The 27,567-nt window shown below is 34.7% G+C and overlaps 2 protein-coding genes across 3 annotated transcripts; one reads left to right on the top strand and one right to left on the bottom strand.

Annotated features, from left to right (window-relative positions):
- The first annotated feature begins 8,171 nt into the window (after nucleotides 1-8,171).
- LOC107830356 (AT-hook motif nuclear-localized protein 22-like) lies at nucleotides 8,172-10,123 on the top strand. Of its 2 annotated transcripts, none has more exons than XM_016657885.2 (2): nucleotides 8,172-8,883; nucleotides 8,970-10,123. In XM_016657885.2, exons 1-2 carry the CDS (start codon nucleotides 8,679-8,681, stop codon nucleotides 9,650-9,652), a joined length of 888 nt encoding a protein of 295 aa, XP_016513371.1. In that variant the 5' UTR covers nucleotides 8,172-8,678; the 3' UTR covers nucleotides 9,653-10,123. The 2 variants fall into 2 exon arrangements, with proteins under 2 accessions (XP_016513371.1, XP_016513370.1); XM_016657884.2 differs by having other exon boundaries at nucleotides 8,178-8,892.
- A 4,729-nt stretch (nucleotides 10,124-14,852) lies between these two features.
- On the bottom strand, nucleotides 14,853-26,956 carry LOC107830354 (kinesin-like protein KIN-UB). Its single transcript, XM_075246764.1, has 19 exons — nucleotides 26,559-26,956; nucleotides 25,045-25,145; nucleotides 24,840-24,962; nucleotides 23,452-23,637; nucleotides 23,061-23,282; nucleotides 22,741-22,897; nucleotides 21,977-22,126; nucleotides 20,538-20,626; nucleotides 20,074-20,277; nucleotides 19,727-19,828; nucleotides 19,217-19,351; nucleotides 18,955-19,086; nucleotides 17,869-18,007; nucleotides 17,694-17,786; nucleotides 16,836-16,961; nucleotides 16,602-16,727; nucleotides 15,975-16,118; nucleotides 15,445-15,573; nucleotides 14,853-15,363 (listed from the first exon to the last, which is right to left on the bottom strand). The coding sequence occupies exons 1-19, from the start codon at nucleotides 26,752-26,754 to the stop codon at nucleotides 15,200-15,202; spliced, it is 2,718 nt and encodes a 905-aa protein (XP_075102865.1). The 5' UTR covers nucleotides 26,755-26,956; the 3' UTR covers nucleotides 14,853-15,199.
- Nucleotides 26,957-27,567: the final 611 nt, after the last annotated feature.

Raw genomic sequence — 27,567 nt, 5'->3', positions numbered from 1 at the left:
TAGAACCGATATAAAATGATCGTCGACGATATTGTTAATATAATGTAGCGCTCAATATTATTAATATTGACGAGGATCTTGAGCTCAAATCTGTCATGAAATTTGGACAGATAAATGATTGGCCAAATAAAAATACGCAATAAAAATGATTTCACCTGAAAAATATGAAGTTGGACGGATAGTCCCAACACCTGAAAGTATAAAGCCAGTGGAGGTATAAATATATTCTTGTGCGGAAAAAAAAGGTAAGACGATAGACATAAAGACGACTTGTATCACAAGAAGATTTGTAAATATCATGGCATTGATTATATAGAGACATATTCTCCCGTGGTGGATGTCGTCATTTCAGGTTTTAATCTGGCAATACAAGAAAAACGTGATATTCGTATAATGAAAATTATTGAAGGATTTAAATTGTTCTGAAGCATATTAAGGTTTTTAAGAAATTTAGTAAATAAAACTTTAAAAATACTTATACGGATTGAAACAATCAGGGCACATGTGGTATAGTCGCCTGAGTGAGTACCTGTTTAAAAAAGGGTACAAGAATGATTCAATTTGTCCTTATGTCTTTATAAAAAGATCCGAATCTAAATTTGTTATAATCGCCGTGTATGTTGATGCTTGATGATTTAAATATCATTGGAACTCCTAGGGAGCTTCCTAAAGCAGTAGACTATTTAAAGAAAGAATTTGAAATGAAAGATCTTGGAAAGATAAAATTTTGTCTTGGTCTACAAATTGAGTATATGAAAGATGATTTTTTTATTCATCAATCAGCATACACTAAAAAGATTTTAAAGCGATTTTATATGGATAAAGCACAACCATTGAGTACCCCGATGGTTGTGAGATCACTCGATATAAATAAAGATCCATTACGACCTTATGAAAATAGTGAAGATCATTTTGGTCCCGAAGTACCATATTTTAGTGCAATTGGTCCACTAATGTATCTTTCTAACATTACAAGGTCTGGCATAACTTTTTCAGTTAATGTCTTAACAAGATATAGATCTGCTCCTACAAGGAGACATTGGAATGGAATCAAACACATATTGCGGTATCTAAAAGGGACTACCGATATGGGATTATTTTATGGCAATGATTGCAGTCCTGATCTTGTTGGTTATGCCGATGCTGGGTATTTATCTGACCCACACAAGGCTCGATCTCAAACAGGTTATGTGTTTACATATGGAGGCACTGTCATATCTTGGCGATCAACTAAGCAATCAATCGTGGCAACTTCATCTAATCATGCTGAGATAATTGCTATTCATAAAGCAAATCGAGAATGTGTATGGTTGATGTCTATAATACACCTTATTCGAGACAAATGTGATTTGAAGTATGACAAACTACCCATAATTTTGTATGAAGACAATACAGCATGCATAGCCCAATTAAAGGGAGGATTCATAAAAGGGGATATGACAAAGTACATTTTACCAAAGTTATTTTTCACACATGATCTTCAAAAGAATGGTGATATCAATGTGCAACAGATCCGTTCATGATAATGTACAAGATTGGGATGCGAAGGCTCAAGGATGTGAATTGACGCTCTCATTGGGGGGAGTTAATATGCAGTGTACTCTTTTTCCCTTACAAGGCTTTGTCCTACTGAGTTTTCCTTGCAAGGTTTTTAACGAGGCAACCAAAAGGCGTATTTCTAAACATGTGTACTATTTTTCCTTCACTAAGATTTTTTTCCCATAGGATGTTTTCCTAATAAGGTTTTAACGAGGCACATTATCTATGGACATCCAAGGGGGAGTGTTATAAGAAAAATCAAATTATGGTGGATGTCTACTCTTCCTCCATGATCTTCTCAAATGTTTAATGACATATTTTTCTTCACTTTTCATGCATATATAAAGACCTTGTAATTGATAAAAAAATACACACAATTGAAAAAGAAATAAGAATCTCTCCTCTCTTTCTCTCTATATCTCTTAGCTTGTTTTTCCTTGTTATATATTATTACTTTGAGCTATATTTTATAACATTTATCAAGATTTATAAGGAAGAGAAAGGAGCTGTAACTTAACCTTTGATGATTGTACATACAAGATATGCTATAGAAGCATTTCTTAGGGACAAATTCCATTAATTAAGACATCCGTACGCCAATTAGAAAATTGTCAAGTTGGACATTTCCTTCACATAAAACAAAAACCTATCTCTATGTCCAAAATGCAAAATTGTATTATAAGGGAGGCGCTGGTGGTGAGATTGTGGTCAGTAGTCAGTAGTGGTGACGGAGGCTGGTGTACGACTAGTGGTGGCAAGTAGTAGTTAAGGTAGTTGATGGTGGTGGTAGTTGTCCAGTAGCTAGAACTGGTGGTTTGGTGATTGGTGGTTGTGACAAGTAGGTAATGGTAGAAGCTGAAATTCAATATTCCTTTCGCTTCACTTTAATTGATTTTTTAATATGTTTTTTGTGATTTATAATATTTGATTCTTTCAAATATTAAAAAAAAATTAACTTTTTTTTCAAAGTTATTTTTGAAGTAAAGAGCCTAGTAGATTTTATTACATTTTTCTATGAACAAATTAAGATTAATATGGTGAATTAATTATTATTTATTAATACTAAAAGGTAAATTCCTTAATATATATGAAAATAACCAAAACAATCAATTGAAGTAGACCGGGAGTATAGTACAATGTAATGACGTTTCATTTAATTTAGCATTTAGAGATCGAACTGTTATAATCTATCTGAGTATTGTAGGTTATCGTAGAGCTGCTGAGAAATTTGATGAAATGGCCAATTGGCCATAACCCGTTTATGGAAATTAATGAAGCATTAATCACTCGAGGAAACCATTAATTGTGGCATCTTCTTGAAGTCCTAGTGTGACAGCGGTGACAGCAAATTTATAATTAAAATAAGTAGTAACAGATAGGGTTGAACTTGTGCACTTAACCAAACTAATAATTTAATAAGCTACGTGATAATTGCATTTGATTCCAAACAGATGGCCACCAGTCACATGCATTTAGTCTTTTGTCGTTTGCTTAGTTTTAAAGAATTGACATTTCATTAAACTACTATTATTATCTGTTAATCTCAAAAACCCATAACTAAGTTTTCAAGAAAGATAAGTACATGAGTACAACACAAAGCAGAAATTAAGGTGCCTTTCACATGGACTTGGCTCACTTTTAATCTGTTGTTTCCTTCTTTACCAACTGTTCCAGCCACCCCAAACATGAAAAGAGTATATTTTTATGCAACTAAGTCATTTTCATATAAATCTCTATAATAAATATTAGTGAGTAATCTGATAATTGATAAATTAATGATAGTAATTAACTTGTAATGTCTTAAAAAATATTTATAATGTTTGTGCATATAACTTAATATTTTAAAAAAAGTTATATATATATATGTTGTAGCTTTGATTTAACCAAATATTAGTAGTTTATTACCATATTCTGATAACACATGGATTAATGTTCAGAGAAAAGGACATGGTTAATTAAGACAGAAGGTTAGTAGCATATAATCGCGTCATTAGCAATTTAATCAAAGCTATTGAAAGTTTCTAAAAATCACTCTTACGTCTTGCCTTGATCTTGAAGACCTCAAATGTGCATGTGCATGAGTATTCCTTGTCGTCTTATAGATATTTGCCTCTAGGAAGTTTATGCCGTAGTATATGATAATTGATACTCAATTGATAAGCCATAGGTTTTCCTCGTCGTCTTATGGGTTGGGTTATGGTGTGGTGTAATCAATTGATAAGAATAGCGTCTATGAGACTTGAATTATTTGATGATGGCCTTGGGTTATGACTTCGGAAGTTGACAAGATAGCTAGAAATTAAAGTTTATCAGTTTAATTTGAATTAGTCGTCAAACTTATAATTTATTTTAATAATTAATTAAATTTGTAATTAAATATTTAAATATATTTAATAAATATTTTAATACAAATACAAAATTTAAATAATAACTATTGAATTTCTCTGAAACCGCGACTATCACTCTACCCTCAAGAGGATCAATGATACTCATCAATCGAAAGGATGCCATCCTTTATTGCGTTAGCCAAGCAAGGAGAAAGAGGAGGAGGGTGATGGAGTCGACAAAGAGCATCTTTAGGAATTCTCATGCGAGGAAGAAAAAGTTACTGAAGTAATACTAACCAGATTGGGGACCAGAAGATATATAGAAAGAATCCAAGCAAAACTAAATGGGGTCTTTGGCCAATCAAACACTGGTGCAATTGTGCAAAGGAGTGAGAGAGAGAAACGCTCGTGGCCTGGCCACTGCAATTTTGTGGCAGTGCAGCCCCTAATTGTGTCAGCGCTATCTTCGCGTCTTTTCTTTCTAACTTCTGCACGCTCTCTTCTCTCATTTTTTAAGCGGTCAAACCCCATGTCCACGATCCACCAACCTACATGCATAACTTCTCCATCTACGAACCACCAAGAGTTGTAGTGTTCTGACTATCCACTCTAAATTAACAGTTTTGGGTTCGAATTTTAGGAATGAAAAAAAAATCTTAATAGAAAATATTTTTTCTTTTAATAAATTTTTCATGGTATGAATCCCAAAATAAATATCGGATATCGGGTAGAAAACAAAAAAAGAAAAGACTTCCCCACCTAGGAAAATTGGGGTTATTTACCTAAGTGGTGAAATTGTAAGGTTTTTTTTGGTTACTCGACACAATTATGTTAGGATGATTGGATTTGATAATTCTTAGATATTTAGTCTCTATAATTTGTTTGATTTATTGTATTAAAGAGTAGAATAAATGATATAATTTAAAATACGTATTTAGTTATAGCCTTGGATATATTTTATTTCTAATTTTAATCTTGATCTTTTAATAACATTTTGTGGCAGAAGAGCAGTTTTGTTCTTTTACTAGTTTTGTTTAGGTATAGTCTTCAATATGTCACATCTTCATATCTCCACCACAAAGTTTGTCTCAATATGCGTAGCACAACAGTCAAATTTCTCAGACAATTTTATACGATGATTATGAAAATAATTCTAGTAACCAAAAGAATCCTAAGAGATTTCGAGCTGAATATATAATATTTCTTACCATCATACGAGAGCCAAACTTTAAAAAAAGATTTTCTTTTCTAATACCTCTATATATCTTGCCTTTGAAGCCGAAAAACCAAGTTAAACCTGCACGAAGATGTTAGAGATAACTAAAAAGATAAAGTCCAGGATTAATTGGGTGCCCAAAATCGTTTCTATATTTTTGCACAAAAGAGCCAATGATCTATTTATTTAATTTCTTTTGAACAATTTTTTACACTAGGAAAGTTATTGAGAGTATGTATTTTCCCACATCAACCTAGTTGGTTTAACCTGTAATTAACTTTGTTGTGACTGTCATTATTTTATTGTGGTTAATCATGAAATGGAAGATCGAATATTTGCATTTGTTGGTTGTCTAATTATCTAATTCTAATGGTTGAATTAATTTCCTTAATTATTAGTGATTATATCGAACATTAGATTGCTCTCTCACCGAATTATGTTTCTGTTTCTTATATGGAACTAGGTCCTTTTCTTATATTTTATACTCCATCGAATTCTTTTATTTTTTTTTATATATAAACAATTCAACAATCACTTCGTTTTGATTACATTATCAGCACACAAGTTTCTTTGTGTTACGTGGTCAAAGTATAATCATCATAACTCTAAATCATGTTGATTTAGTCATAATAATTTATTTATTTATAACACGGTGCCTAGATTTCGCATCTCGATTAATTTTACAGAATATTTACTATTTTTGACCGTCATGATACTGGGAAACTATGTCCATCAAATTTAGAAAGATAAGAAGAAATCACATATTAATTTTTGATTCCATTATTAATTTATTATAATAATTGCATAGCGTCAAATACATAAAGGGGTAGAGTTAGGTAGGGCTGGCGAAGAGATGAATGGTATTATCATGTAAGGTAACAGATTTATTAACGAAGTGATCCAAACATTATTAATTGGCCAGCTAGCATTATGTCTTGGAGGTATATTTTTCTATTCATACTATATATAGCAACTTCTGGTTTTATAATATGTGTGCAACTTGATAGTCAAAGGGGGCTTTATAAGTTTGCAAAGCTGGAGCATATATATCCTCACCTTAGCTTCCTAGCCCTAGTGGCCCAACTTGTTTGTTGTCCTTTTTTAGCCTCTCGTTTTCGAAATCTACGACTAATACAGAACTGCACCTTACAAGCCCTATTAAAAGTTTGTAACACAATTTTTGATTCTCAATCTCTGATTGAAGTTGGAGCGTCGCTCATCCATTCCACGGCACTCCTAGTCGTAATTGTCTGCTATCTCTTGTAAAAAATAACATCTCTTATCATGGTCTAATAAAAGAATCTTGCATTCCTCCTAATATCTTTACCTGACTTTGATATCCTAAATTACCCTTTCTCTCTTTTCTTTTAGATTAACTTTGACAGTCTTAGTCTATTGACCAACCAAAATTACATATTTTGTTGCTCCATTTATCCGGGATCAACTTTATGCAAAAAAAAATTCTTTTTAGCAAATGGGGAAAAAATTGAGGGAAGATATATAAAAAAGGAAAATCATTGAGAGGCAATTAGGACCCAAAGGGGGAAAGACGAGAGTTGAATTTCAAAAAATAGACTCGTGGGATGCAAGGGAATTGACACGTGTCAACCTTAGAGAACCTTTTGTGGACCCCATCTGGACACTAAAACTGAGAAAAATTAAAAGAGTAGAGATAAGAGGGTTGCAGAAGATATGGTGCATGTGGTTCTTGGAAAAATGGAAAACTTGACCAGCCCACCACTACTCACTTCACCCCATCCAAAAAGAACCACACAAATGCACACGTTCTTCCATTCTAGACTAGAAACACTCTTCTAATTTAATTTTGCCAGCTGCTATTTACATCATGTTTCTATCACTCTCAGTTATCTTCACTTCCCTCAGTTATTTCTCTACTAGCTATTAGAACAAACCAAAGGAAAAAAAAGTATGAGTGGTTTACAAATTATTTCACATTCACTCAGAGTTTGGGGACGGGTCGTACCCCAAGAGAGTATGATATAAGCAGTTTATCTTAATACAAATATCAGTGATTGATTTCACGACTCGAATCAGTGATCAAAATAAAGAAAAATACATATTTATGATGAAACATCTATGACCAACAACTTTGTCACAAATTTGTGATAGTCACAACAAGAGAACATGCGTTTACTAGGACAAATTTTTATTGTGAATAATTAAATATTTAAAATTGTGCTCTCTCTTATAACTTAAATTTTTCGATGAGATGGTCACATACTTTGAATATCGAACCAGAGTAGGCGAGAGATCTTGCGTTTGAGTCTTACCGCCGCCACCCATAATTAAAAAGAATTTACATATACTAGGACCATGAAAGAGAATCAAGTCCATAGGTGAGGTATGGTCAAAAACTTTGTCCATCATTCTGTGATGAGAATGACGGTTCATCACAATTCTGTACAAATTTGTAATGAACATATATGAAAAACCAGTTAAGCTAGTAATATGATGAGCAAATTAACTCCTTGAGACTATGCAAGAAGTAGTGAAACATGAGGTAATATAATACGCTAACAAAACGAAAATAAGAAAACCTTAACCAATCAAATATCTGTATCTGAGTATGTGAAGAGAAGAAAATAGATTTTTTTTTTCTTTATCTTCTTTTCCTCTTTTCATGGTCAAAGGAAAAGAAAGAAATTAATGGATTGAGACAGGCCAAAGAAAATGACAAAAAACAAAAGGTTGAATATGCATGAAAGGTGGATATGGGGGTTTTCATATATAAAAATAAATTAAAATTGTTCAATTAATTCCTTTATAAACACCAAGGGAATTAGTGAGAAAGAAGAGAGGACCCATCCACCGCCCAAAACCAAAAACTAAAACTACTCCGTTCGTTCTCATTTATGTGTCACTATTTAAATTTTGAAAGTCAAATAAATTTTTTTTAATCGCAATTTTTTTCATATTTTGAATTAATGTTACTTTTTGGATAGTTTTTAAATATATAAATTTTATTAAAATACCTTGAAGATTCTCTGTTCAAATTTATGATCAAAAAGTTTGACTCTCGAATATGAATAGTACCATATAAATTTGGACATACCAAAATAAAATAAAAACCATATAGTGCTCGATCTGAATCTCTCTTTTCTCTAACCTAAGTTTTTGGCTAACCCTAACTCAAAGCACCTACTAGATATAAGTCTTTTTCAAGTAAAGAGCAAAGTATCCCCAAGATTCACTTGTTCTTATTATTATACATACAAAGAAGAAGAAGTGGAATCATAGTATGATGATGAAGAATTTTGGAGCTGAGAATTTTTGGTGGGTGACACCCAAAACCCCACTTTCCCTCTTCTTTATGATGAAGACTATGAGTACCTTGCTTCAATAAACAAGAGACCCCTCTTTCCTCAAATAAAGCCAGAAAGCAAGAAAGAGAATAAAAAGAAAAATAAGACCAACAAACCCAAAGTCTACTCTCTTCCTTTTTTAAGCTTCCTCCTCCCACTATCTATCTTTACAAATCATTACAAACCCTTCCCCTTAGCTTGCTTGTTCTTCCATTTTCTTGGCTTCAAGATTTCCCTCTCAAGAAAAGTAGTAGAATTGAAGTTAAAGAATATATGGATTCAGTAAATCATTCACTCCCACCTCCTTTCCATACTAGAGATTTCAATTTACATCAATTCCACCAGCAAACCTCAGAAGATGAACAAAGTGGAACTAGTGGCCTAAACATGTCTGGCCTGAAGAGAGAACGCGATGACAACAACATCAACAACAACAATAATGAAAATCCAAATGATGGGGAATCAAAAGACGGATTAGGTATTACAGGTATTAAACTGATCTCATCTAAAAGTTTAAGTTGTTAGAAATTAAAAATAGTCTTAATTATATCTTCAACAACACAGGAAATTCAGGAGAAGGAGAGATCAATAGAAGACCTAGAGGAAGACCAGCTGGATCCAAGAACAAACCAAAGCCACCGATTATCATTACTAGAGATAGTGCCAATGCTCTTAGAACCCATGTTATGGAAATTGCTGATGGTTGTGATATTATGGAAAGCATTTCAAATTTTGCAAGGAGAAGACAAAGAGGTGTGTGTATTATGAGTGGAACTGGTATTGTTACTAATGTTAATTTAAGACAACCAGCTTCACCAGGTGCAATTGTAACTTTACATGGCCGTTTTGAGATTTTAAGCTTAGCCGGATCATTTCTTCCACCACCAGCTCCGCCAGCAGCTTCTGGATTGACTATATATTTAGCTGGTGGACAAGGTCAAGTTGTTGGTGGTAGTGTGGTTGGTGCACTTATGGCATCTGGACCAGTTGTGATTATGGCCGCGTCGTTTAGCAATGCAGCTTATGAAAGACTTCCGTTAGAAGAAGATGATCAAAATCCTCTTCCAGTTCCAGGAGGAGGGACACTCGGATCTCCTCCTGGAAATATCGGAGGACCAGGACGACAGCAACAACAACAACAATTGATGGCGGACCCATCTCTATTTCATGGAATGCAACCAAATCTTCTCAACTCCATTCAGTTACCTTCTGAATCCTATTGGGCAACCGGCAGACCTCCATTCTAACTAGCTGGCTCTTTTGAGGAATATTGGACAAAATTAAAACGATACAGAGAAGATTAACATGGTCCTAAGGAAGAATGACAACCGCCATTCTAACTTGCTCGCATCCATAGAAGGGGTAAATTTAATTTCTCTTAATTTTATTTACTTGTTTAATTAGCTTAAACTCTTGGTGTCTCTTACTCTTCTTTCTCATCATCAAGTACACTCTAGCAACGAGATTTAGGAAAAGGGTTTTCTAGTTGTTGACTATTTGAGGGATTTTTTCCCAAAATTCTTTTCCTAATTTTAGTTACATCACATGATGAATTTGAGTTTAGTTGCATTTTCAGTTAGGTTTTTTGGATTGTGAGTTTGATTATGATATGAGATGATGTGGCTGTAATTTCAAATGAAGTTAACTTTGTAAACTCATTGTTTCCTTTGTGAAATCAATTTCCATGAATGTATGAGATTCATTTGATAGGAAAAGGACATCATTATTCCATAATCATGATACTAAGAGTTGCAATAATAACATTGTTTTTCTTGATAATAGTAATATTAAATATAATTAGCTGACCACATAGAAGAAATCTTCTTCATTAATGTTTGGTTGGTAGCAAACTATTGAAAACAAAAGGAGAGGTATGGGCAGCATTATACTCCTAATTAGTTTAATTTCCAGCTGCATTTTCTTTTTTCCCAAAAATCAGATCTTTTGAAAGTTTTTTACCTCTCTTTTTCAAGAATTTCAGAATAATTAGGGCTTTTATGAATGAAGAAGGAGACATGAGTTACATTTGGATACTGGATTGCACGTGCATCAGTTACTGAACATAGTTCTTTTTCGAGGCAAAAGCAAAGTAACGTCTAGCCTTACGTTATACAGTCTGGTCTACTCTGGACTGGACTAAACTCACAGTTTTGCTGTTTCTCTCTCCTTCTCTATATCTTTCAGAATTCTAAGAATTTAGATTTCTGCAAGTAAGGAAGGAATTAACTTATATATATTGATAGGATAAAAAAAAGTACATATTACAATATGTACTTTATCAAGTTCCACTTTTGATAATATATCGCAATTTTAAGGTTTCAAATTCCACTTTTGATAACATTTGCCTGTTACTTATTAGATAACTTGATAAAGTAAAAGTTTTAAAATGCTATATAGAATTTAAACTGATCATTTAAGAATAGCGTGGGAGAAAGATTAAAAATGCAATGTGTTTCTTTTAGAAATCTCCTAAACTTGAAGGGGAGTTTTGGCGCGATAGTAAAAGTTGGCGTCGTTTGACGAGTTCACGGGTTTAAGGTGCGGAAACATATTGTAGAGATGCAAGATAAGGTTACTTGCATAAGATTCAATGTGGTCTAATACTTTCTCGAATGCCATATATATTGCGGGAGTTTCGTGCACCGGATCTCTTTTTTTATTTATAAAGACACAGCTCAGATTCTTTGCACTGCACCACAGATATAAGCAAAGGAATAGAGCTCCCCACAACACACTCCCCTAGTCACCACATTGTTTGCTTTTAGTGCAACACACCATGCATGTATAGTCATGTGTAGTTGTAGTAGAAATATTCAGCATCTCTTAGTTTTGAGGGATTCAAAGCCTTATCCATTCTTTCTCTCTCCTGTCCTCTTCTCTCTTTCTCTCTAAAAGAGACATTACTTAGACAAACTCTCGAGGGCTCCTTCAGCTTTTGCTTTTTCCTCTGCACTGTGGATATGAATTATGATCATTCACACCCCCCCCCCCCCACCCCCCATTTTTCTTTCTTGTGCTTGCAGTAATGTAAGATGTGGATATTCCCATGATATATAAATATATCCATTGCCAGCTCTGCTTGAGATTAAGGTCAAATTTTCCAAGAATTGTTATGATACAAAATAGGGTCAACCATTTGGAAGCAAAAAAAAATGGCAATGAGAAGTAAATTATTGGAAGAGATAGCATACTTTTACCGTGTTTAAAACAGAAGAAATAAATTCACATAATTAGAAGGATTATTTTATAGACATGCAATTTATAGAAGTTCTACACTAACAAGTGTATTGTATTGTAACATGTGACAGTAGGTAATCTCCTTACTTTTCAAGTTAGTGATCCCATTTTTATGAACGGAGACATGTATTAATCTTTTAGATAATCTCATAGTGAATGTTCTTTTACACTTTCATATATAGGAGCTATACTCTATTTAGAATTAGTTTTCGAAAACTGAATAATGTGTTTTGACTTCTTAAAATTTTGACATTATTTTAATGGTTGTCGTGGCATTTGTTTTGAAAAATAAAACTTTGATGCTTTGGTGTTATGGTTACTTTCTCTCAGTAGATTTATGTCCACAAAAAGATAGTAGTAATAAACTCTAGTACAGAAATTTGGAATACTAAGTAGATTTATATATAATCAAAAGAGCAATAGTTTAATTTGATTAATACTCATGCTAGTTTAAACTTCAGCAACATAGGCCTCACTTCTTCCGAATCTGCTAGACCTGATTTAGCTTAGCTCTTGTAACCTTTTTCTTTGAGCTTTTTAATTGAAGTAATTGTATGAATATACTTTTTAATTGAACTAATTGAAGTATATTCATACATCTTTTTATACAAAAAAAAATGTAATCAAAGAAAGAGGAGAGGCTGCTATGATTAGGCTGCAAGCATTTCTTTTGTATGATTGCTCTAAATGATCTAATGGATATTTTTGAACATGGCTATTCTTTTTCAAGTGCCCAAAAGTAATTACTATAAAAGAGTTAGAAGCTACAAATGGGGGTCTGAAAATGATTGGATGCAGCCTATGTTTCTATGATTCCTATTTTACACACTTTTATTAAAGTCTGAGGTGTGTGTGTTTCATAGGATTAAGGTTTCCATCACAGTGTTTTGGTCGGGTGAATGTACGAGAAGAAATATACTATTAGTAGGACTTTTTGGTGGAGAAAGGGTAGAGACAATTGCCCCATCGTATAGTGGTTTAGTGGTCCATATTTATAACTTAACCCCTAGACAGATCAAAACTCCAGTATACTCCTAAAAGAAATTCTCCCTCTACTGAATCCAAAAACAGATCTGAAATCTTAAGTCATCAAATGTAAGTATTATCGAATTCATTACTACTTGAGACAATAGATTTGAATTGTGTGTAATCAAAAAGTTTAACTCTCTCTCTATATAATATATGTTTGTATATGTACAAGACATAGGTGCGGCATCCACCCTATGCCTTTTGTAATTTTCATATATATTCTCTCTGGTCCACTTTAATTAATTTTTTGATCTTTTTTTATGATCCATAATATTTGATTTTTTCAAAGAGGGAGTACCCACTTTTGAGGTCACCATTTAAGTTATACTCGCATTGCATAAAATTTTGCAAAGTGTACCCGCTCGGATCTGATGTATTTCAATCTCTTCAATACAATTTCATAAATCAAATATGAAGTTCTTCTATCTTTCAAATGTAACTTCAGAAATTCGAATCTTAAGTAGTTCAATCTGTTGAATTCAACTTCAGATTTCGAATCTTAAGTTCTAAAATATAAACTTGTTCTTCGAATCATCAAATTGTCAAAACAACAACAAATTTAACAAACTCATTTTGCAACTAAGCACAAATTAAAGAAGAAGAAACCAACAGTAAAAAAGAAAAGTGTATGTAACTGAAGTTATCCAAAAATTGGGTATCAGTTAATTTTTTTTTAAAAAATAAGTACAAATTTAGTGGGTGACGCAAAACTGGGTGCCAGGATAAAAATTTTACATATGTGTAGCAGTTTCTATGTTTTGCATGTTTTCATACAACATTATATCGCTTTCCTTAATCTCCATTACAATTTACTAGTTCGATATCTTGCTCAAGAAAAAGAAATTGGAATTTTTCCTTTGAGCTAGTGGATGGGCATGAAATTTCTGAAATATTTTGAAGCCATGCCATTTGAGAGTCCAAGTGTTTAAAAAAATTTGAAAAATGATTATAGTGTCCCATCAGTTGAGGTCTACAGATGAGCTGTCGCTATATATTCAAGAAGCAAATGATCCAAAGGTAGTTAGTATTGGCTGGTTTTTTAAGTGTTAGCGACAGGTTGTGTGCCTTGTTTATCATGCTTGTGAATATTGTTTCTCAAGCAATTGACTCTCCTCTTGGAGCAAACCACTTTGCACATTAATGGGATTGGAGTTATAATCTAATGATTAAAAAGTGGATGCGCTTAGACACGAGGGTATCATCGTTGTTGTTACACCCTTTCTTCTTGTCTTATCTTATTTAGAAAAACAACTCTATCAGAACGAGTCCGAGATCCTGGGACATTGGCTTCCTTCAAGAGTGGTTAATTTCATTACCATTCAAAGAAAGGAATGAGAATTCATATTGTCGATTTCAACTTGTTTAGGACTGCGGCGTAGTAATAGTTGTTTATTCAATTGAAGCAAGGTTCAATTTTCAGTAATAGCCGTCTTCTTCTTTAGGATTTACATGACTCCTCTTTCCTCCGGTCTCTGACTCACCTCTCCAAAATATACTTTTAAAAAAAAATTAGTGACTGAAAGAGGAAGAAGTGAGGCCTTGAGCAGTATGTACAAGTCTTTTGCCAAATGGGAGCCAGGACAAACACTACCTCCCAAACAGAACGTTTTAAATGCAAGGAAACACAACAAAAAACTTAGAATAATAAAGAAAGAATATGAAGAATATAAACTTATAAAATATGCTTTAGGATTTAGAACGTTGATACCACAAATACGCAACTATGAGCTGCGGCGACTATGAACGACGCCCTTGACAAATACAAAAATACAACCTTGGTAACAATTAATAATATGGAACAAAATTTCACCTCAATCGATTAACACAAATGTTTTTTAGTGGAAACCGAGTGCATAATTCACATAATTGACAACATAAACAAAGGGTCCCAGAATGAGCAATATGATTAAAAAGGATACAGTATATGTCCTCAATGATCAAGCCATTCCACTACTATAACGGAAATCAAAGCAAAACATGCACTCGAATTGGCTACGAGATATTATTCTCATACTGAATCCTTGCAAGTGATCTCTATCTGAGATGTGCTTATATTGGTAAAATTTGGTACACAATATAATGCATAATTACCACAAACTAACTATTGCCCCTTCGATACCATGTTCTTTTTACATCAAATGTTCCAGGATTTCATAGAACATGCGGCACATACCGTCAGAATTCGTATGTAAAACCAATAATATACCTTGTTTTCCAGAATGCAACATTAAATGACATCTTACACGCTTCATTTGATATATGAATAAACAAATCAAAGCTTTACATTTATAGCGGTCTTAATCTAGTGAGACCTACATACTAATTCACGCAAATTTACAAGATCACTTGTTTCTGTTAGTTGCAAACTTGTAACCCTCACTGCATCTCAACGAGAGTTTAATAGGATTGAAAACCAATGTCACCTCTTGAAGATAAAACAGTCGTTTCTGTGAAAAGAATCAGCTACCTATGTTAATAACTATATCTCCATATTCAAAACCATCTTGTCTCGATAAGACATGAAATGTTCAACCATAATCGATCCTCTGTCGTTTGAGTTCCGCCTGGAAACTTGGGCTGGAAGTTAGCGTGCGATATGCAAGAGTCCTTATATCATCTCGTGAACAATCTCTGGATATACGAACGAGTTCCCACAAGGCACCAGCCTTGAGCATATCCTTTGCATTTACTTCTGTAATTAACAGTTTAAGCATTCATGACTATCCACAGTTTCAAGCAAAATGGAAAAAGTCAAATCAGAACTACTATTTACCATGTTGAGCCAAATGGCAGAGTGCCAGCTCAATATGACGCCTTATTGGTGAGGCCTCATTATTAGCGTTCTGTACAATCCATGGAAGGGTTCCGTCTTCAATAAGGAGAGACTTCCCAGTCTTGCTTCCTGTCATGGTAAGATCATTGGCAATGCCACGAAACTATAGTAGTGAGACTTCTCTTTTTCACCAGAACATGCAATACACCACCCAACTGGGTATAAGTGGAGACTAGTGCAAAACTATGATACTGACTATAATATTGCTAACAGTACAACAACAACCCAGTATAATCCCACTAGTGGGGTCTGGAAAGGGTAGTGTGTACGCAACCCCTACCCTGGGTAAAGAGGCTGTTTCCAATAGACCCCCGGCATCCTTCCCTCCAAGAATTCCCCACCATGCTCTTGGGGTGACTCGAACTCACAACCTCAAGGTTGGAAGTGGAGGGCGCTGGGGGTGCAGGAAGCGAGGGAGGAGAGGCAGACGAGCAGAGAAAACGCAAGCTGCAAGCTTGTATACCACTAACCTTGAGTGTATGCTCTTGATTCACATTTTGCAAAATTAGCAATTCCACGAGCAACTTGAGCCAGAACATCAGGATGCCGGCATCTGACCATTCCTAGTAACGCCTTAACTCCACCTTCACCTCGTAGCTTTGCTTGTAACTTTTCTGTGAAAAGTTAAAAGATACATTAGATGTGAGCAACAGCAGGATCCAATCACCGTGACTAAATTCAAATGCAGGGTTACTTGATTAAGGATATCGTGTAAGGAATTTCTGATGGAACAATATATGTTTCCTTTTTTCTCATTGGTTCATCCTTTTTTCTTGTTTTACTGGTAAGCTCTTTCTTTTTTTTTCTTTTTTTCTTTTTGGTTGAGGGGGAAGGGGTAGGGGGGAAGGGGCAGGGTGGTAGAGGGACAGTTCTGTTAGGTATCATATAAAACAAATTTAAAATGGTGAAATTTCACCATTATGTGGGAGAACGTAATGCTCTTACTATTACAGCTCCACATCAAATGAAACAGTTAGATGTTGATATCAGAAAGAAGAATATTACCATATCCGTTGATCTTAAGTCATCTTGCTCAATTGCTTGAAATACATAGAAATTTTAGCTTAAAATATTCAGCTTAAGGCAACAAATAATACCATTTCCACAGAGATTAGCAATGGCCCCAGCAACCATGCGTAGGGTTTGAGGATCTTCGGCTTTGGCAGCTGTGACTGATAACAAACTGATGCCTCCATGAGACATGATAAGCTCCTGATTTGTCTCTGTACCATTTGAAAAAATGATGTCACTTAGTAGAGAGCAACTTCAGTATGAAAAGAAAAGTATTGAACTTATAATATTCACTAGTCTGTGAGTGATGAAAAGCTTACCGTTCATAGCAAGATTTGCAATTGCACCAGCGGCAACTCTGTGAATTGTCTCATCATTGGAGCTTCTAAGAAGAGTTAATAGAGAATTTAGACCACCAGCTTTTACAATTTTCTCCTGGTTTGCCTCTGAAATAGATCGAATAGGAAAAAAGTCACCACCATTTATGGACTTGATACTACCTTTTTGTCATTTCTCAAATTTTCAACTGTTTCATGTAACATAATTTCTGCTTGTTTTTTAACTTTCGTTTTAGTATTCCTCCATTAGGTTTTTGGTAGTAGTGTTCTACACTTTATAAGGTCTATGATGGTCTTAATGGATTGGGTTGACCAACATTTTTAAGTGAATTGGATTAACTGACATATTTTTAATTAAGTGAATTGGATTGACTGACTTCCACCTTGTCCTTCAACTTTATGCTTAGAGGAGCTTTACAGCAAGAAATAAGGACTAATGCCTCCACTTTGAACGGTGAAGTGTCAAATAAATAAATAATTGGGGTTTGAGCAGTATGGTATATATAATTAGAGAAAGCTAAGAAACATAAGATAGAATTTCGGAAAAAGGGAGTACTATATTTTAGATAATGCAAATCAGCTTCAAATGTTTATCCGGTAAATGAGATACTTGCATAACTATTACTAGATTCAAGTAACAAAGTTGACAAGCTATCATTCATAAGACTTGTAGCCAAATCCCACCTACAATTAGAAAACTCATGAGGTATAGCTACATTTGATAAGGTATACACATCTCAATCAAGCAGATAGCATCTACGCCCAACAAACTATAGATTGCGAGTAGCAAGAGACAGCAATTAAAGATATAACACTGAAAAGGAAATAGCAAAACAATACCTTCAGCTGCCAGGTTTGCCACAACTTTCACTGCATGAATCTGCACATCAGCATCTTCTGATTCAAGTAATGACAATATCTTTGAGAGACCCACTGGTGAAAAAAACATAAGTTGTATTAGGGAGTAGAAGAGTTAAAAATGAAATCAACTCCTAGGATAAAGTCCATCTCCCACCTTGTTCAAAGAGTTTTGCCATCGAGGCCTTCTCTCCATCTCCTGAATCTCCTAGGTGTTGATGCATAAATGGAGGAATTGGAGAATCTAGAGTGCCTGGCAGCTTTACAGTCCCTCCTCTATCAAGACTTCTCCTTGTCTAAGTAAAAGAAATAGTCTTTAACTTGAGTAAGTTAATCTTAACTGACAAATATGCTCATTTAATCAGCAATCGTGTTTATATGACGTGAAAATTTTCGGCAGTGCATATGACGTGAAAATTTTCGGCAGTGCATATACCCAGACATGTAACACCTTAAAATCTGCAGGTTTACAGGTACTTGAAAAGCTTGCTCAAAAGACGCATGCTTCTGTAAGCTACAACATGAATTTCATTTTCTAATCTTCAACAGAAACAACTCACGTGCAAAATGTATACAGCACACTGATCACAGGGGCAGGGTTTAAAAGTTCTTTATACATTAGTGGAGAAGAGTCAAACTGGAAAAAGAAAAGCATAAAGCCCTCAAGCACTTCTCACAGACCAAGGGCACAATAATGTGAATTGGTTTACACGGCACGGCAGTCCACATCTATAAAGAGATTATACAGGAACTGTTAATTATTTCAATTTTGTAATTTCTCTTCAACCAAGTGTCAAATGATGCCCACAACTAATGGCAAGTTTTGAAATCTGCATACATCATACGCTAGGTCATTTTGGGGTGTAGCACTTTGGGGGCAAAAAGGCTCAGAACAAAGATCGACACTCATGTTTTAAGTGTGCTGAACTCGCTAGTTTGGAAGGAAAAACTACCGGTTTCACTTTAACACATAACTTCAAGGATGTTATTGGTTTACAAGGTGAGGTTAATGTGCACATAAACCCAAGATACAGGGGTGTGAGAAAGAGATTGACGATCAGCGTAATGATAATCTAGTTATGATGAATCTTTAAAAGAAAAAAGATTCATGTCCTCAACTCCACAAAAGCTGCTTATTTTGAACTTTTTTTCTTTCTGGTGGTCAACCATGGCAAGGCTGTATAAATCCAATGATTTCACCAAGAATACTAATTCAACAAATTTAAAGATAGATACTGTTTACCTCATCAGCTTCAAAACTTAATTGCAATAGCTGACTTTGTAGGACTGCAATTTCTTCTTCCAGCTTTGCTTTCTGACATGCTTCATCTTCTAGCATTTTGCGCAGCTTTAAAATCTCAGAATTTCCAGCAGCCTACGACATCACAAACATCATCATCAGCAATTTACCAACTAAAATTACTATATATATATATATATATATATATATATATATATATATATATATATATATATGATCCATAAATTTTCAGACTAATCATTACCTCTGACCTTTTCCATTGTGCTACTTGATTTTTAAGATTGTCAATTTCCTCTTCTGCAGCTTTCCGTAAAAGAGTTTCATTTTCAAACTTCTTCTTAAGCTCAGCAACTTCCATAGAAGCAGAGAGCATTGAGGACTGACAAATGAGGGAGATAAACAGCAAAAAGCAAAGTTACATTCATCGTAGAACCAGAAATTGAAATATGATAGGAAAGCTATTTCACAGTTACATATTCAGCATAGTTGCAGGGCCATTCCAAAGGTTCAAAGGAGCATGTAGAATCACAGACAGCTGCTTAGGTATATGTAAAAGTTCAAAGAGAAGACAAGCATGTCTATTACATACACGAACTGCAAGGAAGAGGCTTATGAGATCATAAATTATAACAACCCACGCTTGAGGACAATTTCAATGGGACCCTCGGAAAAACAATAGACCACTCTTTCAGAATAGAAAGTGGACTTCAACTTCATTCTTCTCCTAATAGCAGTAGCATTCTTCTGAACTCACCTTGGCCTTTTCATTTTCATGCTTCTGTTTATTTTCTGCCCATTGCTCCTCTAGCTTGCTTATTGCATCCATATAATCTTTCTGGTACTGCAACCTCTCCCTCTGCAGATGATGGAAGAAAGGGAACAGAAAGAGAAGAAAGACAATGACAGTGAAAATCCTGGTCATGGCACATAATCTGGTGATGCAAAACTACATAATTCAAACAGAAAGATGATCATGAAAAATTAGGGCCGGAAACAATAGATGATGTGTAACATAATATAAAGTGAAAATGAACTTAACATGAAAAGGCATGTTATATAGGATTCAGATATTATCACGTATTTCACGAAACATGTACCTACCTCCAATGCCTCTGCATAACCTTTTTCAGCCTCAGTGATTCGAATCTGAGCCTCTTGGGCAATCCTCTCAATCTCATCCTGAAATCCTTTCTGCTGCCTTTCATGTTCTGCAATTTGTTTGTCTAGCTGTATTTCAAGCCTTCTGGACAAACTTTTGTAGTCAAACTCTTCCTTAATTTTCAACATATTCTCCACCTTCATTGCCTGTAGAAGTACAAATAATTTACTCCAAGTCCTAGCTAGTAAAAAGCAGAAAAAGGGAAGAAGAGAAGTTTGCTAGTATTCTCTTATATCCATGCATACAAGTTCTACAATCGCATGATAATTCAAATAGAAACCCAGAGAATAGATTACAACTGAGTTAGCATAAGCCAACCCACACTGCTGGAAAGATCTCAAAGGACTACAATTGTATATCATACGATAAACATTCCCATGGGAAAAGAAATAGAGGTTAGGATTACCCTCTGTCCAAACATTATGGTGCTTGCCGTCTCTCCTCGATGCCGTGGAGATGGACCGATCGTGATAACCAATGAAGTTCTTGCTGTACCTGTGAGTATTCAACAATGTGATGCCCTTTCTCAATGTCCAATGACAATGTTCTTTTTTTAAAGTAATTATCATCTCATGGTGATGATTTATAATAAGTGATTAAGTAGGATACCAAAACAAAATGAAAGGCTAATGAGATTATGCATCAAAGGTGAAACAGTACTGAACAGATGACATCACCCAGCAACTACTTTCATAAGTTTCACGGACAGTGCAAGGTTAAGCAGTCTAGCTCCAGAGAAGGAACTACGCTCCAAATGAAAGCAAATTATGTAGGATAACAATCTTTTGGCCCAAAAAGATTTACTGGATCAAAATGTAAGCCAACCCAGTACTACATTGTAGTATCTGGCAGAAACTATATAAAACCTCCTGGTCTTAAAGGATATGAAATCCTTCAGTAATTAATTCACTTTATTTGCACTATGAACTTAAATTGAGTTAACCAAGTCATAAAAGAAATCATAATGTCCGCAATATGGAACAGTTAGAGATTTATAATACGATATCCTCGGCCTAAGTCTTAAATTTGTGGTCATCCCCTAATCAAATGTCTTAGTTTACATTGAGAGCCTTCTTGTAACCAAAGAATGACTTTATATTATATATGACAGCATTTTGGGATAAGGAGATCTTTTAAATAATTTAATCTAAAACTTGTTGAAGGACTATACAAGTGTTTTTCTATACCTCTGAAAAATGATGCATGTTATCTTAGTGACTCAGCGTTTTAGGATGTAGCCATGTAGCTTGGACTTGAAATAGTGAGGATTTTTCTTTTCTTTTAAGAACTAATGCATTGAAAGTTCCGTTGCCTATTGTAACAGGTTCTTTTAGTTAAGCTAAGGAAAAATATATTATTCTTCTGGGACATGAATTATTCTTCGTCCCAGTTTTTAGACTCAGCTAGTTATGAGAGCTTAGAATTTGTCCCCCAAATCCATTCTAAGACGTGAGCCCCTACATTTCTCTGTTTCTGTTTCTTTCTTTGTGCATTTGGTTGTTGGTTACTGCGTTAAAATAAGGTATTGTGGATTTACACTAAAAATTCTACACGCAGCTAAAGATAATTTAATGAAATGCAAGAATATCAGTATCAAAAGTGCTTAAAATAAGCTCAAGTATAACTTGGGATTTAGATCATTGTAAACTTAATTTCACTAGAGACCTTGAGGTACAGGAATTGAGCCTCCAAGAACTACAATCAAAGAAGTGCATGGCTCTCATAACTGAATATGCTTTATAAGTTTTCCCTGGCTTTCAAGTGCAGAGGTTAAAATTTGGACCATGTTAAGTTGTGTTTGCTATTCCTGAATAAGCTTCAAAATCGATTTATTAAGTACCTTACCTCCAAATGAATCTCGAAGCAACCTTGTGAGCTTTGAGTCACGAACTGGAACATGAGCACTATTCTCTGCCAACGCATTGATACATTTTCCCAATGCACTCAAGGAGAGATTAATGGACTTAGCTTCCTCCAGTGTATGTGCTTCACTTCCTGTCAAATGCAAAACAAAACAAAGAACCAATGCTTCTTAGCTTTATCCTGTTTTAGATCTTAACTCATTGCTCCAAAGAAACATTAGGAACTTCTACATGGTGTCTTAGATAACCCCACCCCGACAAGCCTGGCAAACCCAAAAAATAGGTCACAGTTTTGCCTGCAGTAATCAGTTCCAAAGTGTAGCCACATTCTTGCATCATAAATTTCAAAAGATCAATTCGGCTTTTATTTAGAGAAACAAAGAAAAGCTTCCTAGTTGAAACCCACCGAACGCCGCAAAAGAGGGTTAAAGGGTGAACAGACTGATATGCCTATTCAAGTTAAGTGACTAGAGTGCAAAAGGATTGGGAAGGAAAACACATAATGAAGTCTCTCCAAAGCAATCACTCACTTACCTCCTAGGTAATACTTAGCATCAGTTGCCTCAAGTAACAGAATTGTTTTAACTGTCATTCAGACATGAGTATGAATATTTGTGTAAAACTATTAACTATCATAATCCTTGAACAAAAACAAAGTTTTCTGTAAGCACAAATAAAATGCTCCAGTTGTGAATACATAATAAAAGTTACAGAAGATACATTTGCCCAGAAATTTTGATAGCACACCTGATTTGTCTATGCGCTCAGAGCCAGCAAGATCCACAACAACTAGCTTACTTTTCCTCACAACAGGTGGCTTGAATGCTTTAGCTGTGTGAGAAGTACTCCCATTTTCAGATGAAATAGCAGAATCTCTTCCCTTGACAGACCTTTCAACATGTACCTGTGATAGAAAACAAAAGTTTCTGTGACATTGAACTTTGTTGATGTCTCCCTGTCCATTGGCATATTGGGAAAAGGCTCAAGAACAATGGTCAAGCCACTATGCACAACCTAAAAAAGAAAAGAAAAAACTGCATAACCCACAAGAGATAGAATCTTCTAACCATCAGTATAGCATGGCTTCTTGAAGACTCTGTGTTTAATTTAGTGTTAGCAGCAAAACGATGAGCTTCGCCCAGGCGAAGGAGTTCAAGGAAACTCTTCTGATCTCTGATATCCACCGCAGTAGCCCCAGGTACAGAAACATCTCCAGTTTTGTGATCTTCAACAATTGATATGTTGTCGTTCACTGGGTCTAGGAGATCCTGAATACTCTCCATATAAAGCTGCATTGACAGGTAACCAACCAAACTTATACAACTTAAAGTCAGAAACAAGCATGAAACAACCAAAGATGCAAATGAAACTTGACACAGCTATTATCAGGTATGATAATAAAACTAAATAAAAAGTTCTCAACTAAAGGAACTCATTTCTGTAGAAGGACAAAACAACCTGAAAATAAGAGACAGAGACAGAATCATTTGCTGGGGTTATTTCTGCAAGAATATCCTCCATTGCACGAACCATTATCCCTCGATCAGCAGTGTCCTCTTCTCCAAGTCGTCCAAGAGTGTAAGTTTTTCCTGTTCCCGTCTGCCCATATGCCATGACTGTTCCATTATAACCATCCAGAACACTCTGCCGGGAGAAAAAAATTAAAGAGAAATTCGAGGCACTTAAAGAGATAAAGAAAGAATACAGCCGTACGAAACTAGACAAGAGTAAGACAAATTGGCACCTTATTACACACACAGAAGCAATTAGATAACCATGTAAAATTACCAAATTAACCGGTCTAGGCATGCAATAGTGGCATAAGGCAAATCAACTAAACTCTAGGTCGCAGGCAGCGGATTTTAATCTAAGGAACTTATTTATTGTTCGTAGAAACATCTTAAGAAGTATGAGAATACAAGGGAAAAAAGCAAAGTTTAAACAAGAGATATCACAAGCCAGGAATCTCAACCATGTACATTTTGATACTTCTGAATCTAAATTACAATATTAAGGAGCAAGGAATTAATTAGAACTTACAAAACTAATATTATTGAATCCAATAGACACTTTAAAAGTTACAGAGTGGTTATGGATATTCAGAGATGGAGCTATGAGGGCGGAAGGGAGTTCATCCGAATCCCCTTTGCTGAAAAATTACACGGTATACACAAGGTCAAAATTATTATTTATGTATATATAGGAGCTGTTGAATCCTATTGGCTTCTGCATGTGTTTATTTCTGTATATTTTGAATCCCCTTAGTAAAAGTCCTGGTTTCGCTACTGTGGATCTTATGCTTGCTTTTCAAGAAGAAAAGAAGCTATTAATTGAAATATTTGTACTGAGATGGCCTTTGTTATTGGCCAGATAAATATCTTATAATTCTAGAAGAAAGCTACTCAGAGAGAGATTGTTTACCGTATTTGGCATATAGGTGCTTTGAACTAAAGTATTTTAAATGTATGGCGTATTTTCAGGAATGTTTAGCAATGGTGCCCACTAAGCAAGTCACTTGGGAAAATTGAAATGTGAGATAAAGTGCCGAATTGATTAGAGTGAGAACTGGAAGAGTTTATTGTAATGGATGGACAGGCACCTAAGCCATTCATTGCTAATTTAGGTAATTCAAAAAGAACATTTGAAACTCTTGTAATCTGCATCGAAGTGAAACTATATTTATGGCTCTGAAGTAAACTTTCCCAGTATATTAGTCAGACGCTGCCTAGTCAGTAGTAAATTTCCTCTTTCTTTAAATGTGTTAGATAAAAGCATGTGCAGAAGATGAACATTTCATTCATAATTCATGTATTAAAAAGCAGAATTGCTAGGTTTTGGCAGGCGACCTCAACGACAGGCTTGGCCACTACTTCATACACACGCTTTTGTGAAGAAAATTCCGTAAGCACTTCGTCGAATTCATAGGTATCTGAATCCCAGTTGTTCCTTCGAAGTTTAAGCCTTTTAAGCTGGAAACGACAAAAGAAATGAATTAAAACCTACAGTATTCATATTGCCTTGACAAGAAAGGTAGAGATGTACTTGGAATACCTCAGGCTGCAATTCCACACAATCAGCAAAATCAGCATCGGCCACCATCTCCTCTGCATTTCGAGGCCGCAGTCTTACTGCAACTCTAACGCGTCCTGAAACTGTTACAAAGCAGTAAAATGAGCCCTTCCATGATTAATCAAATATTCACAGGACTTTTGGAAACATATAATGCAATACAGATTTCTTCCTTCAACTTCAATTCAACAGAAGCACCCAAGAAAAGAATCTGAACGCATTATTCCAAAAGTATTATTAAACCCGGCGAGTTTTGTAATATAAACGAGGAAGGTTCCACTAGGTTGCCAGCAGAATAAGAAATAGTTTTACTATGATACATCCTCTAAATATTACTTGAATTAAATTGGGATATGGAAGATTCATACCCTAATTAATTTGGGATTGAGGTGTAGTTGATTGATTTACAAAAAGTAGGATTCACGTGTGAATGAGAACTGGCACTTCCATGCTATAAGAAAACTCAATCTTAAAAAGCTTTAGTGCATAAAATTAATAGATTAACAATAACACTTCATTAGTTCATTTGCTACGCTATTGGTGTCCTTCGATGCATTACAATCCTGATAGGTAATTGGCCAATGCAGAATATAACCAATATCTATTACCAAGATTCCAAGTTCTTCAAACAAAAAAATCAGTATTCCAACAACTAGTCCAGTTACCAACTCTATTAAACCTACTTTAGCTTTGGGATCACATGTTGCAATTGCTTAGACCTCATCATAAATGCTAGAATTAAATCAGACTGCTTATTGTAAGTAACTTATATCATAACTACTATGTGAAGAAAAAATTCATTGCTATTACAACAACAAAAGAACAATGGCACAAGAGCATTTTTTCTTTTCAAAATTAACTAAAACCCTGAAGGAAATTAATGTACTACTTTACCTTTGCATTCACATGTTTCCATAGCTTAGACTCATCATAAATATAACAGCTTCGTCTACCTAACTAAATAACTACCACACCTAACAAATCAAGCACTTAGTTTTCCAGATTAGTTTAATTCCTCAAAGACTAAATGTTTCCATTGCATAAACTCATCACAAAGGCTGACTAATCAAAAAGCTGTGTCTAATTAACTTAAATCAAAACCATCACAACACAATCACACGATCATTTTTCTCGCATTATCCGCCAAAAAAAATTAAAGAGATCAACTTTTTCGGAAATTAATTAAATTCCTTGAGAAAATGAGAGCTCTTTCAACTACTACAACTAGCAAATCAACCGCTTAGTTCTCTTACATTAAATTTAAAAATAAAAATAAATTTACGAAATTAAGTAAAGTTATTAAGGAAATAAGGACGCATTTGGAGCAATTTTCTCGAGAATTAGGTAAATTCCTTAAGAAATGAGAGCTCATTAAATCAAGCGCTTAGTTTTCTTACATTATCCGCAAACATTTAAAAAATAGATCACAATTATACCGTTGTACGAAATTAAGTGAAGTTATAATGGAAATGAGGACGAATTTGGAGTTGACTCACCGGAGGTAGCATCCTTAGTGGAAGCAGCAGAGTTAGCAACGGAGCCAGTGCTTTTACGGCGGATACCGGATGCCGGAGCAGGACCGGAGTTTTTGGATTTGAAAGAAGAAGATTTGGAAGTTGAATTCATCGAAAGAGGCCTATCTACCTTTAAAGCTCCTTTAGGAACTGTGCCGTTTCTGTAAACCGTAGCCATTCTCGCATTACCTTTCCAGAAACTTCCAGAATTCACCTTCTCTTTCTTCTTCTTCTACTTGTTCTTCTTTAATGTTGATGAAATTGAGCTTTGGTTTCAAGTGTGTTGAAAATGGAGGAGGTTCAAAAGGTCGTGGGAGTCATGGGGAGTGTGTGTGTGTGAGGGGGTGGGGGTCGGGTGATGGAGTTTGTGGTGGTGGGTCATGAACGATGTTTCTTTCTTGAGTTTTAATTTTTGTATTTCTGAAAAGACTAAAATACCCTTTTTACCGGCGTATATTTTGCTTAACTATTTTATTATAATCTCTGTTTCATTAATATATTGTACACGATTAACGGTCTTGTAATTTGAATTGCCGTTTGTTCTCTTAAGTTTCTATAATTACAGATTGTCCTTTGTTTTTTTTTTTTTTTTTGTGGGCCTTTTTCTCCCAATATATGACAAGAACTTAACCAAAAAAAATTATATCATATTTGGCCAAGCTTCTAAAATTAACTTATTTTGAACAGTATTTTTTTGTCAAAGTATTTTTTAAAATTATATTTTAGTAAGAAGCAATTTGTGTTTAACTAATTAATTCGAAAAGTATTTTTGAGCAACAATTAGTATTTTGTCAAGCTTTTATAAAGCATTTTTTCAAAAGTATTTTTGGAAAGAAGTTATTTTTTCTGATTCTTAAAATTATTTATGCTTCTTTTCAAAAATATTTTTTTTTCTTCTAAAAATTTGGCCAAACATATTAACTTGGGAAAAAAGTATTTTTGTCAAAAAAAAAAAATTGGCCAAACAGACTATTAATTTATTACAACTAAA

This window comes from Nicotiana tabacum, chromosome 23 (assembly GCF_000715075.1).
Source record: "Nicotiana tabacum cultivar K326 chromosome 23, ASM71507v2, whole genome shotgun sequence".
In the NCBI taxonomy this organism is placed as follows: Eukaryota; Viridiplantae; Streptophyta; class Magnoliopsida; order Solanales; family Solanaceae; genus Nicotiana; species Nicotiana tabacum.
The sequence above is the reverse complement of the archived record's forward strand: the minus strand, read 5'-3'. Positions and strand labels throughout refer to the sequence as shown.